The sequence below is a fragment of the Paroedura picta genome, chromosome 8 (genome assembly GCF_049243985.1).
Source record: "Paroedura picta isolate Pp20150507F chromosome 8, Ppicta_v3.0, whole genome shotgun sequence".
NCBI lineage: Eukaryota > Metazoa > Chordata > Lepidosauria > Squamata > Gekkonidae > Paroedura > Paroedura picta.
Genome location: NC_135376.1, coordinates 55,121,415 through 55,139,321, shown reverse-complemented (window position 1 = coordinate 55,139,321; position 17,907 = coordinate 55,121,415). Strand labels below are relative to the sequence as shown.

The 17,907-nt window shown below is 46.9% G+C and overlaps 1 protein-coding gene across 3 annotated transcripts in view; it reads right to left on the bottom strand.

Moving 5' to 3' along the window:
* The window catches only part of KCNK18 (potassium two pore domain channel subfamily K member 18), a 30,928-nt gene extending 14,826 nt beyond the window's left edge, over window positions 1-16,102 (bottom strand). The window contains exons 1-2 of one of the 3 annotated variants that reach the window (XM_077349885.1): window positions 15,387-16,102; window positions 15,112-15,236 (exon numbers count right to left, since the gene is read on the bottom strand). In XM_077349885.1, coding sequence (XP_077206000.1) covers window positions 15,112-15,205 — 94 coding nt within the window. In that variant the 5' untranslated portion in view covers window positions 15,206-15,236; window positions 15,387-16,102. Of the gene's footprint in view, window positions 1-11,050; window positions 11,262-15,111; window positions 15,237-15,386 lie in introns of those variants that run through there. The other 2 variants (XM_077349886.1, XM_077349887.1) reach the window with 2 other exon arrangements.
* Between the last annotated feature and the right edge of the window lie 1,805 nt (window positions 16,103-17,907).

Sequence of the window (17,907 nt, the reverse complement as noted above, 5' to 3'; positions counted from 1 at the left end):
ACTATAGTCGAGCACAGTTCAGATTTGAAGGAAGAAGAGACAGCTGGCATATGATGAAGACGACCTTTCAGATCACTGCTAAAAATGAATTTGATTATGAATCATTTGCGCTTTCTTCAGCAGAAAGATAATTTTCCTACTGCAAACAGTGATATTCCCTATAGGGGCGCATTTTAAAACATTAACTTTGATCATTCAGGTAAATCTGGAAGTGAAGCAAAATTAGTTCATAGATAAAAGACCTAGAAATAATGGAAGAGCTCATTGTTTTTATATTGTCATGCAAATGTTTATGGCAGGCCTATGTATGTAGATATGATGTTTTTGGTGCTCCGATATAGTCTTTGTCACACATACTGGAATCGCCCATTCTTACCAATTCATGGAGGATATTGATATTAAAAATTAGAACTATTAAAGAAAGAAAAGTCTGTATGAAGGTTCCTCAAGTGTATCTTGCCAGAGCATTAAGACAAAGTGTAAGCTTTCCCTTCCCTCCATTGCCAACTATTCACTAAGCAAAGGAGTGAGTAGGAAGGCAGAATGATTCCTGCATGTCGTATTGTGTACCAAATTATACATTTGGGTGGAACTTCAGGAGTTCTGCTTCCTCTAATGTTCTCTTCAGTACAGTTCCAGGTTTTGGTGTGTGTGTGGATTTTTCTGACTAACGTTTACTTCTAACATACAGTCTAAATTGAATGTTTTATTGGGATCACCTGAGAAGATCAATTGCTTCCCCCATTGAAGCCCTCACTGTATGGGGCTGCCACTGTTCGGAAAACGGTTCAGAAGTACAGTGCACAAAGCGATGTCAAGAATTCTGATGGACATTAATTACATCTCTCAAATTCTGAAAGGACTACACTGGCTGATTCTGGGCACAAAGGGCAGATTACAACTTTTAAAGCCATGAATGGGCTGAGACAAAAGTATTTAAGTATCCATAGCTTGTGTATGAGCATGTCAATAAAGATCTTCCCTGAAAGCTTTCATCTGGTCCTTGGCTACCAAAGAGAGGACCTCTGAGAGGTGAATTACCTCACCATGGCTACCTACTATACGTCTAATCTTTTTATTTTGTTTTAGGTGCTTGGTTAAGACCTTTTCACCTATTCAGGCTTTTTTGGAAAAATTGGGTTGTGCTTCTGAGTGTTTTTGCTATGTGCTGGCTTTGGCAGTTTGATGTGTACACTGCTGTTTATTGGTTTTGTTACTGGTTATTTACTGATTTTTTAAAAGTTGTTGAGTTTATGAGGAAACTGCATTGGGAACCTTTGGTTGAGAGGCCAATTACAAAATCAAACAAATTTGGAATGCATTCCAGATGCAAGGATTCAGTGTCCAGACAATTATAATTGTAAATAGTGCGGGGATTTCAGCATGGCACCAATGCACAGAGTCCCACATTTCAGAATGTCATATAATAACTATTAACTTGATTATTGTTGTTCTTACCCGTGTGCACAGTGCTTACTGTGATTGTATGGCCGGATATGACAGGAAAAGCCAATATAACAGCATTTCATCTATATATGGACATTGATTTCCATCTCATAATTTGGTCTTCCTTGTTTGCTCTGCTCCTGAAATATTAATAGGTGGGCTATTGTTTCTTCCATTAGTCATTTCAAGACCAAGATAATAGCTCTTTAAGGTATTCCGGAGACCACAATCCATCACGCAGTTCTGCCTGCTTAAGTCCCATTGAAATCGGTGGCATTTGAACAGATACAATTCTGTGCTGAGTTATGGCAACACAGTTTATTCTTTCATACTTCTACTTGCATCCTTTATTTATTTATATTTTAATTTATATACCGCCATTCATGGTGACAGCTGTCTCATGGTGGTTTACAATATAAAAGTAATAAAAATCAATCCCCCAATAAAAATTACAGAAAAAACAGAGCAATAAATGGCAGCATAACTAAAAAAGAGAATCCCTCAGTCCCAGCTCTACTATTCCAGCCTTGGGGAACTAGGCAATAACCTAGAAGGTATAAGCCCAGGGGTTGATCTCAACACATAGCCAGGGAGGACCCACAGCTAACAATCTCAACCAGCCTCAACCAAACACCTGGCAGAAGAGCTCCATTTTGCAGGCCGTGCAGAACCTAGCTAGTTCTGTCAGGGCCCTCAGCTCTTCTGGGCACTCATTCCACCAGGCTGATATGTGAAAGTTTTCCTCTGCTTATAATATAAGAACATGTCTTAAGCACGGTGCTCTATGTGAACTATTATAGGGTTAGTAGTACATGGATGGTCACAGAGAAGAAACCAATCAAGCAACTGCCTGCTGCAGCTTCATATTGCGAAGCATGTGGATAAGGCAAAGTGGTCACATGAAAAGTCTTTCTTTAGGAAGAAAAGTGTGATATCAGTGAAGCATATAAATAAACTGATCTGTCCAGACTCCCATGCCATAACTACACTTTCCTTCAAAGCCTTTTAATTGAGTAGCAGGACCACAAATTCTTCAGGCTGTGCCAATGAGATGTCAGCTTCCAGAGCTCATCTTTCTTGCATCAGGGAAAATGCCTCTACTTTTCTATCTCCCTGGCTTCGGGGAGATCTTTGCATTCCCTATAGTACCTTTGATTAATTTAATTCCTCCACAAAGATTATCCTTAGGTTAATTATTGATGCCTCTTATCAACAAATGCTATTCAAATGCATTGCTCACTCTGAAAAAAGTAAAGCTAGATAGTCTAGGCTGGGTTTGGTAAAGGGCAGGGAGGAATTGGGGGTTGTATACGCTTACAACACAGGGAACTGCTCTGACTTCTTGAGAATGTCCCCAGTCCCCTCTAAGACAAGTACCAAAACAAATGACTTCATATTATCACAAACATTTGAAGCACAGAAGCATAGAGCTGAAAGGGATCTCAAGGGTTATCTAGTCCAACCCTCTGCACAGTGCAGGAAATTTCCAACCCTCTCACACACACCCAAGTGACTGTTGCTCTATGTCTAGCAGAAGGCAAAAAAGCCTCCAGGATCCCTGGGCCAATGTAGCCTGAAGAAAATTCGTTCTTGACCCCAAAGTGGCAGTTGGTATTATAATGAAGGGCCACAAGAGCCAAGCACTGGCTCATGCCTTCCTGCCCTTCCTCTCACGATCTGTCTAAATTCACAGAATCAGCATTACTGTCAGATGAGCCTCTGCTTAAAATCCTCTGAAGAGGAGAGTCAGCCAACCTCCTCCTGAGGAAGTCTGTTCCACTGAGGAACACCACTTTCCACCACTTTGTTGCCCTCCTCTGGACATGCTTCACCTTGACAACATCCTTCCTCAACTGCAGTGCCCAACACTGAACTCAATGCTCCTAGTGAGGTCTAGCCAGAGCAGGGTAAATTGATACCATCAATTATCTTTCTGTTGATGCAGCCCAAAATCATATTGTCTTTTTAGCTGCTGACTGAGGCTCAGTGTAAGGTCTACTAAGGCCCTTAGATCCCTTCTTCATGCACTACTATCAAGAGAAGTCTCTCCATTCCTATAATTTATGCATTTCTTCTATCTAACTGCAGAATTTAACATTTATCTCTGTTGAAATTCATTTTGTCAGTTTTAGCCCAGTTTTCCAGCCTGTCAAGATGATCCTGTACTTTTCTACTGTGTTTGGTGTCCCTCCCAATTTAGTGTCATCTGCACATTTAATGAGCATGCCCTCTGCTCCATCAACTCAAGCATTGGTAAAGATGTGGAGCAACAAAGGGCCCAGGACAGATCCCAGGGACACTCCACTTGTCACTCCTCTCCAAGAGGATGAGGAACCTCCAACAAGCAGTCTCTGGGTGAGATCTGTCAACCATTTACAGTAGCAGGATCCAAGCCACATTTTGCTAACTTATCAACAAGAATAATTATACAGAACCTTATTGAAAGCCTTACTGAGATCAAATCGAATGAGTAGTTCTACTGCATGAACCACTATTGCATGCATGAAGCCCTCAAATTGCAGTTTGACATAACCATAAACTCAGAGTTCATTCATTCCATCTGTAAACATTTTAACTCTGAAGCCAAAAGACAAAATTAAGTTTATCTTTGCTCTGACCTCCAGCTTGTGTGTAAAACCAGATGGGATTCTGTTGCAGGAAACTGGTGCCATCTTTGCACAGGACTGGCAGAAACTCAGAAGGGGAAAAAATGTCTTGCCTATTTAACAGGGCTGAAGTTAAGCAAGGGCTACACTTCCACAGGGCTGCAGGCAGGGGCTCATGGGAATTGTAGTCTATGGACATCTGGAAGGCCGCAGTTTGACTACCCCTGCTGTAGAGGATGCTTTAGGGAGAGTCACAAGAAGTTGTGGAGGCTCCTGCCCATCTGCTTCATATGTAATTATGATCCATACGAGGTTCTGCATTGTTTGCCCCCTGGGAGGACAATCAGCCTTGTTTGCAGTTTCATCCGAAGCATTTCTTTGCTCCGCTAAAATACATCTCTCAGTATCATCAAATGTTTATATGAATGCAAGTGATTAGCTCAGCAGGCCCTTCCATTAGAGAACTCTTCTGTCCACCTGATTGCTTCATCATCCTTCTGGTCAATATTTTGAGACTAAGAAGTTTCTCTGTAGCAGACCACCAAGGCGAGGGACCCAGGAGCCCTTTGAAGGCCAGTTTTCCTACTGGACATCTCCTTCTGGAGAATTAGGGCCAGCTTCTGCTCTTGTTTGCATCCAGGCAGCCTTTGTCCCAAGGAAAACAAGGATGACTTATGGGTAATATATCGTTCCAAGTATGATTCAGCATTTTTCTCTCATTGACAGTTTTCTTCTAAGCTATTATGTGCAGAAATGATGGTAGTCAAATAATATTATAAGGATTTTTATCAGGGCTGAATAATTGATCATGCTAAACACTCTGAAGAACAAGGAAGCATTCCTTTTGAGAATCCTGAGGTACTATAATTACTTTGAGTTGTGTGATGTGAAAAACAACATCCTTTCCGCTTCCTACACAGAGATGCCTTTTAAAAATTCCTTGTTCTGAGCATCATAACAGCCTGCTGCCCTGATACAACAGATAGTGAATCTTCTTAGATAACAGTTTGCTAAGAAGGATGTTCCCCACTCATCTTCTTACATGGTCCTGCCAAGTTGCTCTATCAGTGGGGGGGGGGGGGGATGACATTATTATAAATCAACCCCCAGATACAAAAGTTAATTAAAAATGGCCACAAGAGGGCACTCACAGAACACAATTTATTAAAACGGGCGAGGGAAACTTAAAATTCTCTCTGCACAAAAGTTGTGGATTGTGGCAGGAATTGGATATGTTCCTCTACATCCACCTCTACTGGATGGGCCCAGACAGACAGACAGCAGCAAGCCTCTCCCTGCCCTGCCCTTATCACTGTAAGGCAGAGCAGGTTGCACGAGCTTGCCTCAGGTCCTGTCAGGCCACTGGTCCCTCGACTCTGCATTTTGTGCCTTGACTAGTCACAGCTCCTGGGTGGAGAAGAGCCTTTCCTGATGCTCTGTGTCCTCAATCCCTTTAGTTGGAGATGCCAGGGACAAACTTCCAACGTACACACATTCCAGCATAGATGCTTTTTGCAATCAGCATAAGCCTCCTCTGCTTTGGTTGGATGGCACTCCAAAGGTAATGGGCTCATTTCTGTCCAGATGCAGATATTGTGCATCTTGCTCATTGATCCTCTAACTGAGATCCCTTCTGTAGTACACTTACCCAGCAGTGCCTTGTGAGTATGTATCTGCATCTCCTTTTGTTTCCAGTTTGGTGTAGTGGTTAGGAGTGCGGACTTCTAATCTGGCATGCCGGGTTCGATTCTGCACTCCCCTACATGCAGCCAGCTGGGTGACCTTGGGCTCACCATGGCACTGATAAAGCTGTTCAGACCAAGCAGTGATATCAGGGCTCTCTCAGCCTCACCTCCCTCACAGGGTGTCTGTCTGTTGTGGGGACGGGAAAGGGAAGGCAACTGTAAGCCGCTTTGAGGCTCCTTCTGGTAGGGGAAAGCAGCATATAAAAAACAAGTTTCCTTCTAATACAAATGTGACGTAGATGATCATTTTGCAAAAAGAAGGGATCCAATGGGATCAACCTTGCCTGTGCTATCCAGGTCAGATCTCTGAAAGCAGCAGAAAGTAATGCAAGGCCACCTCTGTCAACCTTCCAGGATGGTGAAGCTCATGCATGACAAAGTGCTTCCACAGATATCTGCTATTTACTGCTTTAAAGGTAATAATCAGCACATTGAATTGGACTTGGAAAATAACTGGCAGCCAGTGCAGGTGAGAAAGGGGAGGCTCTTATTTTCCCTTTGGCTTGTCCTAAACAATAGTCAGGGTACAGGCACAGGTCTGTACCTATAGTGCTGGCATGCCACCTTCAAGGGCAGTCCCCTGGAGGCCACATTAACATAGTCAAAACTGGGGGAGGGTGCCTAAGCATGGATGGCAGTCTCTGGATCCGAGCCTGAGACAAGAGGCTGCCAGCTGCTCATCAGGAGAGTGATGACCCCCCCCCCCACTGGGCCCCTGCTGCCACTTGAGAATCTTACCCCAAAGCAAGGCTCAGAAGAGCACTAGGCCATAAACGGGATCTTCTGAGGGGAGTCCCCTTGGATTTGGGCTGACTTCACTGTCACTTGAGCACCCAGCAGCACTTTTGCACTTTCATTGCTTCCAATTCCTCTTTCGGCTGAGTAAATCCATTTGTGTGCTGAGAGGCTGCCCAAAAGCATTCATGTCTATCGTGAGATAATGGTTGGTACCATAAATCAACCAGGCCAGGGGAAAGAGCTAGCCAAACCACTTGGCAAATGTTCTCCGTTAGGCTGGAAGGAAAATTATCAGCATCCATCCCCTCCCTCCTGCCTTGATGGAGGTACTCTGCCCCTGTAATCTGCACCCTGATCAGATAATCAGATGTTTCTCTGGGACCAGTGACAAGCAGGATACAAAACCGGTAGTTCCAAATATTTTGCAGACCGCAGTGGCCCTCCCCCACCAGCTAACACTGAGTATCCTCCTGGAACCAGTTGGACTGAGAGAGTCCTCCCCAACTCATTCAGAAAACAAGCCAGGTCAGTCAGCATTTTGTTACCAAAGACCTGTTTAGCCATACTAAATGAATGACAGAAAAATAACAGATGAGGGGCATTGGACTATGACATAGGAGTTTACACAACACAGTGCTGTCAGACTTCCATTTGTTTCCCTCTCTTTCATAGACCCAAGTCTTGTGTTATTCAAGGCCCTCTCTCCCCCATCTAAGTCAAGCAGCCTAGTCCATGAAAATCCACATGCACAGCCATTGCAGCCCAGTGCAGCAACCTCAGTTGAACTTACCTCACAGGGCAAAGTTTGAGTCCAGGGGCTGCTTTGAGACAAACAACATTTAATCTCCATAGAAGCTTTCGTGAGCATGCAGAATAAAACTCTGTTGATCTTAAAGGTGCCCCTTGTTCTCTTGCTTCAGGCCAACATGACTACTCACCTGAATTTACCTCACAGAGTTGTTGCGAGGGTAAAATGGAGGAGCGGAGCTGTTTAGGATCACCGTCAGGAAGAAAGGTGGGATATAAGTGAACATAAATAAAGACATGACATTCTGCCACACTGCAATTCCCATCCCTAGCCCCTGCATCAGCTAAGGTCCATATTTTCACGGGAATGGAGATTAGGAGGCCCAGCCCTATCCGGGCCACGGATCTTTGTGTACAACTGGAGATTCATGCATGTGGTCACAATGTATGGAAAAACTGGGCATACTGCCAACTTCCATAAATTGCAAGGCAGACAAGATAGACAGACCAGACAGACAGACAGACAGACAGACAGACAAGATGGACAGACGGACAGATAGATAGATGGATAGATATCCTTGTCTTCTCTCAGCTGACCAAGCAATAAGTTGCAAGCATAGAAAACACAACTTAATAGTTGATTGAAACGATAAAAGCAACACAGCCTGATTTCCCAGGTGACAATTTACCCTCCACCAAATGCCTTTACAATGGGAGGAAAAGCATTCTTAGCACCCACTCTGGGACATCTTTCTAAAGGAAAAAGCCTGCCACAGGGCGGGGAAAAGCCACACCCTGACTATTGCCAAAGTCTGTCTGGATAGTACAGTTGGCGAGGGACAGCTGGATGAGGTTAGATCATTAACAAGACCTGGGAGAGCCAGCTCTGAATCTTCACTCTGCCCTGGAAATCTGCCAGGTGACTTTGGACCAGTCATGGTTCTCTCAGAGCTGTCTCGCAGAGCAGTTTTCTTAGAGCCTACCTTGCAGGGTTTCTGTTGTGGGGAGCGGAAATGGAAAGGTGTATGTCAGCTGCTCTGGGACTCCTTCAGGTAGTGAAAAGTGGCGGATTTAAAAAGCAGCTCTTCTCCTTCCATGGGTAGCCACCCCCAAAACAGGTGGCATCAACAGGAGCAATTTGTACGCTTGAAGACTGAAGGACATCACATTTCAGAAGCGGCACAAGTTAGGAAGTTCATATAAGGGTCCTTGCAAAGATAGGGCTGCTGTTGAACAAAGATCAGTTGTGGCAAGGGGAAAGCATGGTCCCAGCACTCCCTCCCCTCTGAACTTTGATGACGACACCACTCTTCCAAAGCTGCCTTCCTTCTTAAACTGGAAAAACCATAACAATAATCTGTGGGGTACTGCAGTGGCTCCTACCCAGACTGATTAGCAGGAAAGCACCCATAAGAGAATATCATTTAATAGCTGAATTACACTAACAAATTATGGATCATTATGAAGAGTCTGGTTGCAGTGATGAGTAAACTCATGTAGATTGAAATAGGCATGTGTTGATTACTAAGTCAGAGCAACTTAATGAAGCAAAGGCAAGTCTTCTAATGGTGCCTTGTTCACCACGTTCCTCATTCCAGGTGTCTCTTTGCTTGCTTAGGTGACTATTGTCCATAGTTTTAGACAGAAGCCAGCGTGTGCTGCCTCAAGAAAGGGCTAGAATGTACCAAGGAGGGGATCATCATATCTTTTCCCAGAGTCTGGGGGACAGGGAGTTCGCTCGCTCCTTCATGAGGTGCACCAGTTGTGCAGATTCCATTGGGGCTGGAGTCCCTTTGCTTACGGTATTAAAGCGAGGTTATGGCTGATCTCATTGTTCTTGTTTGTATCACGTTTGTCTCAGCTGAACAGTCATTGTGCGAAACAAGTTGGAGTCCAATCTAAGAAGCAGAATGTTCAGAAGTGCTGGGAAAAAGCTCCAATTTCCCGAGCAGCATGCAGATCACTCCTCCACTCGTATTATTAAATTCTAATTATAGCCTGTTGATCCCTGAGACGGTGGTTGTTGGTAAATCTATACATGCAGTTTTCCCAAGCTTGCGTGTTTTATTGCTTAACCTGTTGATGCTTAGTAAGAAAAAAAGGGAGGGGGGCATGTTTATACATGAAGGCAGGTTCAGGTTAGATTTGTCAATATGTTTAGAGATGTATTGAATCAGGGGGAGCCTCATTTGCTTGGTGATTCTGGGACTGGAATATATAGAGCATCACAGACATGCACGAAAGATTCCCCACTACCCGGTGGGGCTGGAAATCCCTCTTCCATGGCCTTCCTCTTCGATGCTTGCTTAGAACAGGGCATGATGCAAGGGTGGAAAAGGAATCTGAAAAACGTCTGCCCTGGTGGGAAAGGAGGGCCTTCACTTTGTCCACCATCTCCTGGTGAGGCAAGGGCAATAGCTGGGGCCCCAAAAGACCACATTGCAGGCCAAATGCCTAAGGAGCCAGTTGGCCATCTCTGGTGGGATTGGATGTCTGTTGTGTAGGATTAGCAGGACCCTACAAATGTCTGGAGGTGGGATATTGAGTCCGGAACAAATCCCTAGCTATTAAAAGCAGTGATCACGTAAATCCCCCCCCTAACAATTCAAACAATTCTTTTAATACCCAAATGTCATTGCATTAGGTTTTAGCTTCTCAAGTGTTTTTGTTCATGCTTATTATATTTTAATGACTCTGGCTTGCTGTGATGAATGGTCAAAAGCTCTTTGTGCCCAGTGAAGGAAGTTAACCGGAATGGTTTTGTGACGTGTGCCACTGTCGACACAAGAGGGCGCCTGATCTCTTTCAGGATGCTGGGGGGAAATCATCATTTCTGCTCTGTGCCTACACATACTCCACATCTGATTTCTACCTGAGAAAAGTGGGAAATTCTGGTGCCCAGGTGCCTTCTGAATGCCAGACGGATATATCCACGTCTCCCAAGTGGCCATGTACCTCTTCATGGGAAGATACTCTCATCACAGCAGAGTGGAGGGATCAGTTTTGCCAGGGCCGCGGTGTTTAATGCCAGATGTAGGATGAAGTAGGAGGGGAAACTAAAGGGAGTCCCCTTTTATTTCCTTTTGAAAGGGCTCTTAAAACTTAAATACGCCAAACCATGTACAGAAATCAACAGAGAGGGCTGGAGTATCCTTACTCCACATTTTCCCCAAAACCCAGGCTTTAAAATCAAATATGCCAGATTAATGGAACAGCTAAAAGACGGCATTTCACACAGTTCCCATTTATGCACTATTATAAGCCCCACGATGCAGAAGGAGTGGTAATCATAGAGTAAATCATAGAGTGAATCACAGAGGGGGGAAATCGGTGTCGTTACTATGAGTGAGAAACGAGGCCTACTTAAGAGCAGAGGAAATTGCTACATCTCCTTCCTCAGCCTGACTTAATGAGATTTCGATTCTGCATTCAAGTTTGCTCAAGTTCTACGTATGCAAAGCTGCCTTACACCAAGTCAAACTATTGATCCCCCTGGGTCGGTTTGACTCTGGTGGGCCTGTGGCAGAGAAAGATTGATTCCCAGCACCTGTTCTTGAGCTGCCCTAGTGGAAGGTGCTTGGGACCGAACTGGGGGGGCTTGGCATGCAGCACAAGTGCTCTGCCACTGAGCCATGGCCCCTCCCCAAGGAACACTTTACTTGTCGTAGTGCATATAAAACCATCCAGCTCAGGATGTTTTCCGTTTATTTACCCAGTCAAGGGCTATTGAGTCAGACACAAGCTTTAGAGCGCTTGACTTCCACTTACCTGTACATAGCCACATGGATGACAGTCAGTCAGGAAATCACAGAAAAAGCCATCTTGAGGGCTGCCTGCACTCATTGCATGTTTTCCTGAATCTGAATTTGGTTGGGGGAAATGGCCTAGCCTAAGAAAGGACCTGGGTGGCCTTGGGCAAAGTCTTTCTACCTCAGATCCTCCTCCTCAGCAACTTATTTATTGTATTTATTTATGAGATTCAACCTGGCTTATCTTAGAGAACAGTTGTAAAGGTGTGCAGCCTTTTGGATACCCCAAATGTGCAGTTGTCACTGTTGTTAACAGAGATTGCTATTACTATGTATTTCCAAAGGCAAGTTGAAAATGCTAGATGTACTTCTGAGGAAGTAAGTTCCATCAATATGAGCTTCAGACTGTAGAGCCTCAATCGACACAGAGCGATGAGCTTCATTTCAGTGTCCGCTTAGATGGTGCCTTAATATCTTTTATCAGAGAAGAGGAAAAGAGTATTATGGGGGGAGGGTCTAAATGGCAACATTGTACAACCTTTCTGCATGCAGACAAGTATGTTTTGCTATTTTATGATCAAGAAAGTGTGAGGGACTATAAAGTTTCAAAAGGGATTTTTATAGTTCAGGTCTGTTATATCCCAGATATTAGTTTATTCCCATGTAGAGAATACTTTTTAGAAAGTTATGAAGTATTGGGAAGAGAAAGGGAGAAAGGGGGTTCTGTGGTAAATGTCAGATGTATAGAGGGACCGTACCCCATATGTGAGAACATGACAAGTTTCCTAACTTCACAGGAGAAAAGATGAACAACATCAGCTTCATGTGCTCACATCATCGAAGTTCTTATTTACAGTCAGTTGCCTCATCCCTTACAAATAGAGCTGTCCCACTTCTTAAAAGTGGGCTAATTCATTTAATTTCTCTACTTCCACGAGAATGCGAATGCTCCCCAAAATTCACAGATTATATGCTTGATGAAATCTGCAGAAGATGGTCAAGCCCACCACATGAAATGAATCGTCCCTAGAATTTAGTTAAACCTCTTAAACTAGAATGTAAAGAGCAACAATAAAAACATTTTCAAATGCATTAGTAGCAGAAAATCAGCCAGGGAGGTAGTAGATAACCAAGGGGTAAAAGGAAATGGCAGGGGAGCTGAATGCAGTCTTTGCCTCCATCTTCACTGTAGAAAATGGGAAATGCTTGCCCACTATAGTAGTTCCAATTTCAGAAGGTGTATTGAAAGACACAAGTGGGATTAAGGTGATGAGAGAGGGGGTCCTATGATTGAAAGGAGAAATTAAAAACTGACAAATCACCAGGCCCAGATGGCACCCACCCAAGAGCTCTGAAAGAACTCAAATGTGGATCTCCTGACAAACATATGCAATCTATCACTACGATCTGCTTCCATTCCCGAGGACTGGAAGGTAGCCATGTAACCCCAACTTCAAAAAGGGTTCCAGAGGGGATCTGGTCTGGCTGGTCCATCTAATGTTGATACCCAGTAAATTGGTGGAATCCATTATTAAAAACAGAATTTTTAGGCACATTGATGAATCAGTGTGGATGCTACAAGGGAAGATTTTTAGAGTTCTTTGGGGGGTGAACAAACATGTGGACAAGGATGACCCAATAGATGTTGTTTACCTAGACTTCCAGAAAGTTCATCAAAGGCTCATAAGTAAACTCAGCAGTCATGAGATAAGAGGATAATCCCCTTGTGGATTAGAAACTGGTTAATTATCAGGGAACAGAAAATAAGCATAAATGAGCAGTTTTCACCATGGAACATGGTAAGCATGGGGTACCACAAGGCTCGGTTCTAGGTCTGACACTTTTTAACTTATTAACGATTTGGAGTTGGGTAAGCAGTGAAGCGGCTATGTTTGTGGGTAGCCCTAAGTTGTTCAGGGTGTTGAGAACCAGGGAGGACTGTGTGAGGGGCTCCAGCGGGATCTGTCAAATTTGGGCAAGTGGAAGTCAATGCGTTAAGTGAAGAATAATGCAGCCAGCAATCCTAAGTGGACATACATTTTGATGGTGTCCAAACTGGCCATTACTGACCAGGAGAGAGATCTTGGCATTCTGGAAGATAACTCACTGAAAATGTTGCCTCAGTGTGTAACTGTAATAAAAAATGCAAATGCCATGCTGTGGGGTTATTAGGAAAGGGAGTGTGGTAACAACCAAACAACCCCCCCCCCCCACACACACACACACCCCACACACACACACCTCGCTGCATAGGATGTCAGCGCTGCATCCGAGATGCACATCGCCCTTCCCCGGCCTCCCACCCCGTAAGCGGCCCTGGGCATCTCTAGAGGCAGCTGGCGCTCCAGCTCCGGCGCTCTTCATGTCGATGGCCAGAGGTTTAGGTAAAGAGATCCCCTGTCCGAGAGGATGGCCCGTGTCCCTCGTGCGAGGGGTGGGGCAGGAAGCTTCGCGGAAAGGTTTTGCCGCTTTCTGCATTTCCGACGCCATTTTAACACCGCCTGTGGTTGTGTAAACATATCCAGGAACATCCCCCTTCAAAAAATAGCGACAACCACAATGGAGGGGGGGGGGGGGTCGGAAGGGGCGTCGACCCCAGTGCCCCGGGCCCGCTGCTGTCCCTGGCCTGGCCTGGCCTGGCCTGGCCTGTGGGGCAGCCGTCCTTTGACGGGGAGCCAAGCCCTGAGGGCCGCCGAGCCGACGGATGCGGAAAAGCCTGCTGCGGTCAGGGGAGCGGGCTTGGCGGGCGGGGGCGGAGGGCGCCCCTAGCAAGAAAGGCCAGGCTGTCCGGAGGGGGGAGGGGGCGCTGCCTCCCGGACCAGTTCGGGCCTCGGCTTGGGGAAGGAGGTGAGGCTGAGAGCCGGGAAGCGGCTACTCGAAGGGACGGGACGGGGCGGGCCAGGGCAGGACGCCGAAGGCTGGCTCGAGGTGAGTTAGCGACACTGCCCGGGAGGCCGCGGATCCAAAGGTGGCGCCGGGGGGGGGGGGTACGGGATGCTTCCTCTCGCACGCAGCTCTCGTCCAGGTAGCGCCCCCTCTGCGCTTCCGCCTTCGGCTGGGGAAAAGGCGCAGGCAGCGCAAGGAGCTGGTCCGACGGGACGGCGGCGGAGCCTTTGGTTGCCTGCCCGGCGCGCTTCCCGAGGGTATCTCGCTGCTCCTGCCCCGTCCCCACAAGTGCTCCGCTCCCTTCTACTTCCGCAGAAAAAACCTGGATCGAGGCCCGGAAAAGCTCGGGGTGGGGGCGCATAAAGGCATTTTCGGATTAGAGCCGCCCTTCTCACTGCTGGGGGGGGGGCGGGCGCGGAGGGACTCTCCGGCCGATGGGCGGAAGCAGGCGAGCCCTCAGCCCAGGGGCTGCAGCAGCCTCGGGGCTCCCGGTCCACGGCCTCCAAACCGGCCATCCGCAGGACGCGGGCTTGGGCGGGAGGGAAGCAGATCTGCCGGAGACGGCCGCCAGCTGGAAGGGATTGCTCGGCGCTTGGCCCAGGCGGGACACAACTTCAGATTGGGAGGGGGGGTCGTTAACTCCGAGGAAACCTGTGATTGACAGGCTGGCTTGGCAGCCCCGGCTCTTGGCAACTTCCTCCAAAGGCTCCTTAGCTTAGGTTATATATATCGCCTCGCCATGTCTACCCGCAGGCAAGTCTCATTGATTCCAATAGGCTGCCCCATTTTCCAGTACGTTTAAGTGGGCGGCCGCGCTGGTCTGGACTAGCAGGATGAGGTTGGAGTCCAGCGGCCCCTTGAAGACTCACGCCGTTTTATTCACGGTGTTGGCCTTACAGGACCACATCTACGAGCAGAGGGTCCTGCTGCCCCGGGACTCTGCCGTTCCACACTGGGGGATGCATCCAGCCATTAATCTGGCCATTTTTATTCCCTCGACTAACCCCAAGAAAGCTGAATAAGGTGGGAGCGGGAGCGACAGCTGCCTATAGAAATGTGTGCCCAGGGCCGCTTACAGACACGGGTACAGGTATGAGGCCAGGGAAGTGCCATGCAGATCTCGGGTGCGGAGCCGACATCCTATGCAGGGAGCCAGGGCATGGGGGGGTGGGGTGGGGGTTGTCATGTTGTTACCTGATAAACTTAACTCGTCGTTTTTGTAAGGCCCTTGGATCTGGTGAGCATCTTCATTCTGCTGGGCGCTAATCCATGCCCGCTCTCTACGCATAGACGTGGCTGCGTAACTCCCATTTCATCGTCTGACGAGAAGAAGAAGATATGCCGCTTATTCTCTACCCGAAGGAGTCTCAAAGCGGCTTCCAGTCGCCTCGCCTTTCCTCAGCTGGCCAGATGAGAAGTCCACATTCCTAACCTCTACCCCAAACTGGCTCCACTACACCAAAGCTTACCCCTGGAATAAAGCCCGGCTGCCCTTGGAGGTGCCGCCGCTGGATGGGCCATCCTTCTTCCTCGGAAAGAGCTTTCGAAGGGAACCTGGAGAGGTGCGGCGTCAGCCCTGCTCAAGCCTCCCAGCAGAGCTCGCGGAATCCCAGCCCGCAAGGCGTCCACTCAGCCAGGCAGCCTCTGTGTCCTTCGTGCCACTTGTCCCGCCGGCATCGCGGGGATCCCGAAAGAGCCGGGCAGCTGCTCTTCTTCTAGGCGGCCCGACGACAGAGGGCTGGAATCGTCATCCCATCTCCCAGTGGCTCATATTGGCCACAGGGCGGCCGACTTCACTTGGGTCAAAGGAGCCCGGCTAGAGCAGGGGTAGCCACAACAGGGAGCCCAGCTTCGTTGGCACTCCTGCCCTCCTGTCCGATTGAGCATTCCAGCAGGCAGCCCGCTGGACGGCGCTGTGCCAACTTCTGGGGCTGCCGCGTTGCCCAGAGGCCGGCGCTTGGGACACCCAGAGGGGCGCCCCGTGGCTAACTGCGACCCCCTCAATGGGATGACTGCTCTCCTGGTTTAAAAGGGTGGTGGGTTTGTTAAGGATTGCCCCCTCCTTGAGGCTGCCATCCTACCGACCCTTTCCTGGAAGCAAAGCCACCTGGGGCTTCCTTTCGAGTAGATCCGCGTAGGGGCCTTTCCTTAGAATGCTGCAAAGTGGGAGTGCATCCCACAGAATTTAGCGGATTGCTGCGTTTCTTCCTTTTTATAACGCCTTTCACCCATAATGGGCTCCTGGCGGCGTACAACATGGTTAAAAGGCATACAACAATCCATTTAAAATTAAAGATTTCAAAATTAAAGAGTTAACCATAAAATGCACTAATGAACAATTGAAGTAGCTAGCTCCCCCCTCCCAGCCCAGCCTCTGCGATGTTCAGAAAGCGCATGAGGAGCTGCACTGCCTGAGTGCCTTTGGAGTGCTGTGGGTTTTCTCTTAGGTTGGGCCTGCCCTGAGCAAACTGGCTTAACAGGGTAAGGGGAGAAAGGGTACAAAAGGGACACGTGCCGGATCCACAATGATTAAATACTATGACAAGGATATAATGTTTTCTTTTCTTAATGGAGTAATTGGGCATATAACCGTTGATATAATTAGGCCTAGTACCAAGCCACTAAGATCACATTGTAATGGCTGCACTACATATTCAGATTTCCTATTTTAAACATACTTTTTTTTCTCTTGCAAATTTGGCTGCCAGTATTGTTTTATCCAGGAGCAATATCACATGTGGGGATACTTTAACCCTTTCCTCCTCTGCTGTTTTCTCACTGAGGGGGGATTAACCCTGAGCTGCTTGTACACCCAGTAGGGAAAGGATTGCATTGCTTTGTGAAGCAGAATTGTGTTCTTATGCATTCCTTGAAGTCAAGGTTCTCAGAAGGAGGACATTGGCAGGCCTGCATCAAAATGCCCTGACCCTTTTACAGGGAATATAAGAGAAGCCATGTTGGATCAGGCCAAAGGCCCATCCAGTGGCCAAACCCCAGGTGCCATCAGGAGGTCCACCAGCAGGGCCAGAACTCCAGAAGCCCTCCCACAGTTCCCCCCCCCCCAAGCATACAGAGCAGCACTGCCCCAGGGATAGTGTTCCATCTATCCCTTGTGGCTGACAGCCACTGATGGACCTCTGCTCCAGATGTTTATGCAGTCCCCTCTTGAAGCTGTCTATGCTTACAGCTGCCACCACTTCCTATTACAGTGAATTCCTCGTGTTAATGACTCTTGGGGGTGAAGAAGTACTTCCTTTTATCTGATCTAAGACCACTGCTCATGGATTTCATTGAGTGCCCACAAGTTCTTGTATTGTGAGAAAGGGAGAAAAGTACTTCTTTCTCTGCCTTCTCCATTTTATGCATAACTTTGCAAATCTGTCATGTCATCCCTAAAACTTTTCTCCAAACTAAAAAATTCTAACCTCCATAACCTTTCTTCCTAGGAAATGTGTTCCATCTCTTTAATAAATATAGTTGCCCCTTTCTGCGCTTTTTCCAATGCTACAGTATCTTTTTTGAGGTGTACACAATATTTCAGAACTGCATACAATATTCCAAATGAAGCCACACTACAGGTTTATATAGGGGCATTATGATACTAGTTTGTTTTCAGTCCCTTTACAAATAGCCCCCAGAATAGCATTTGCCTTTTTCATTGTGGTCCCATGCTGAGTTGACGTATTCAGTGAGTTAATTACCCTGACTTCCACATCTCTCTCCTGGTAAGTTACCTATATATTTGTGGTTAGGAATCTTTGCTTCAATATGCATTACTTTACACTTGCCCACATTGAACCTTTTAATCATGTTGACAAACATGACAAACCTCACCAGCTCCTCCTGGAGCACCTCTTAGTGCTCCGAGGTTCTCACTGCCCTAAACAACTTTGTGTCATTCTCAAAGTTAGCCACTGCTTACTCTGGACTCCAAATCATTAATGAACAAGTTCAAGATACCAGACCAAGTAGAGAGCTCTGTGGTATGCC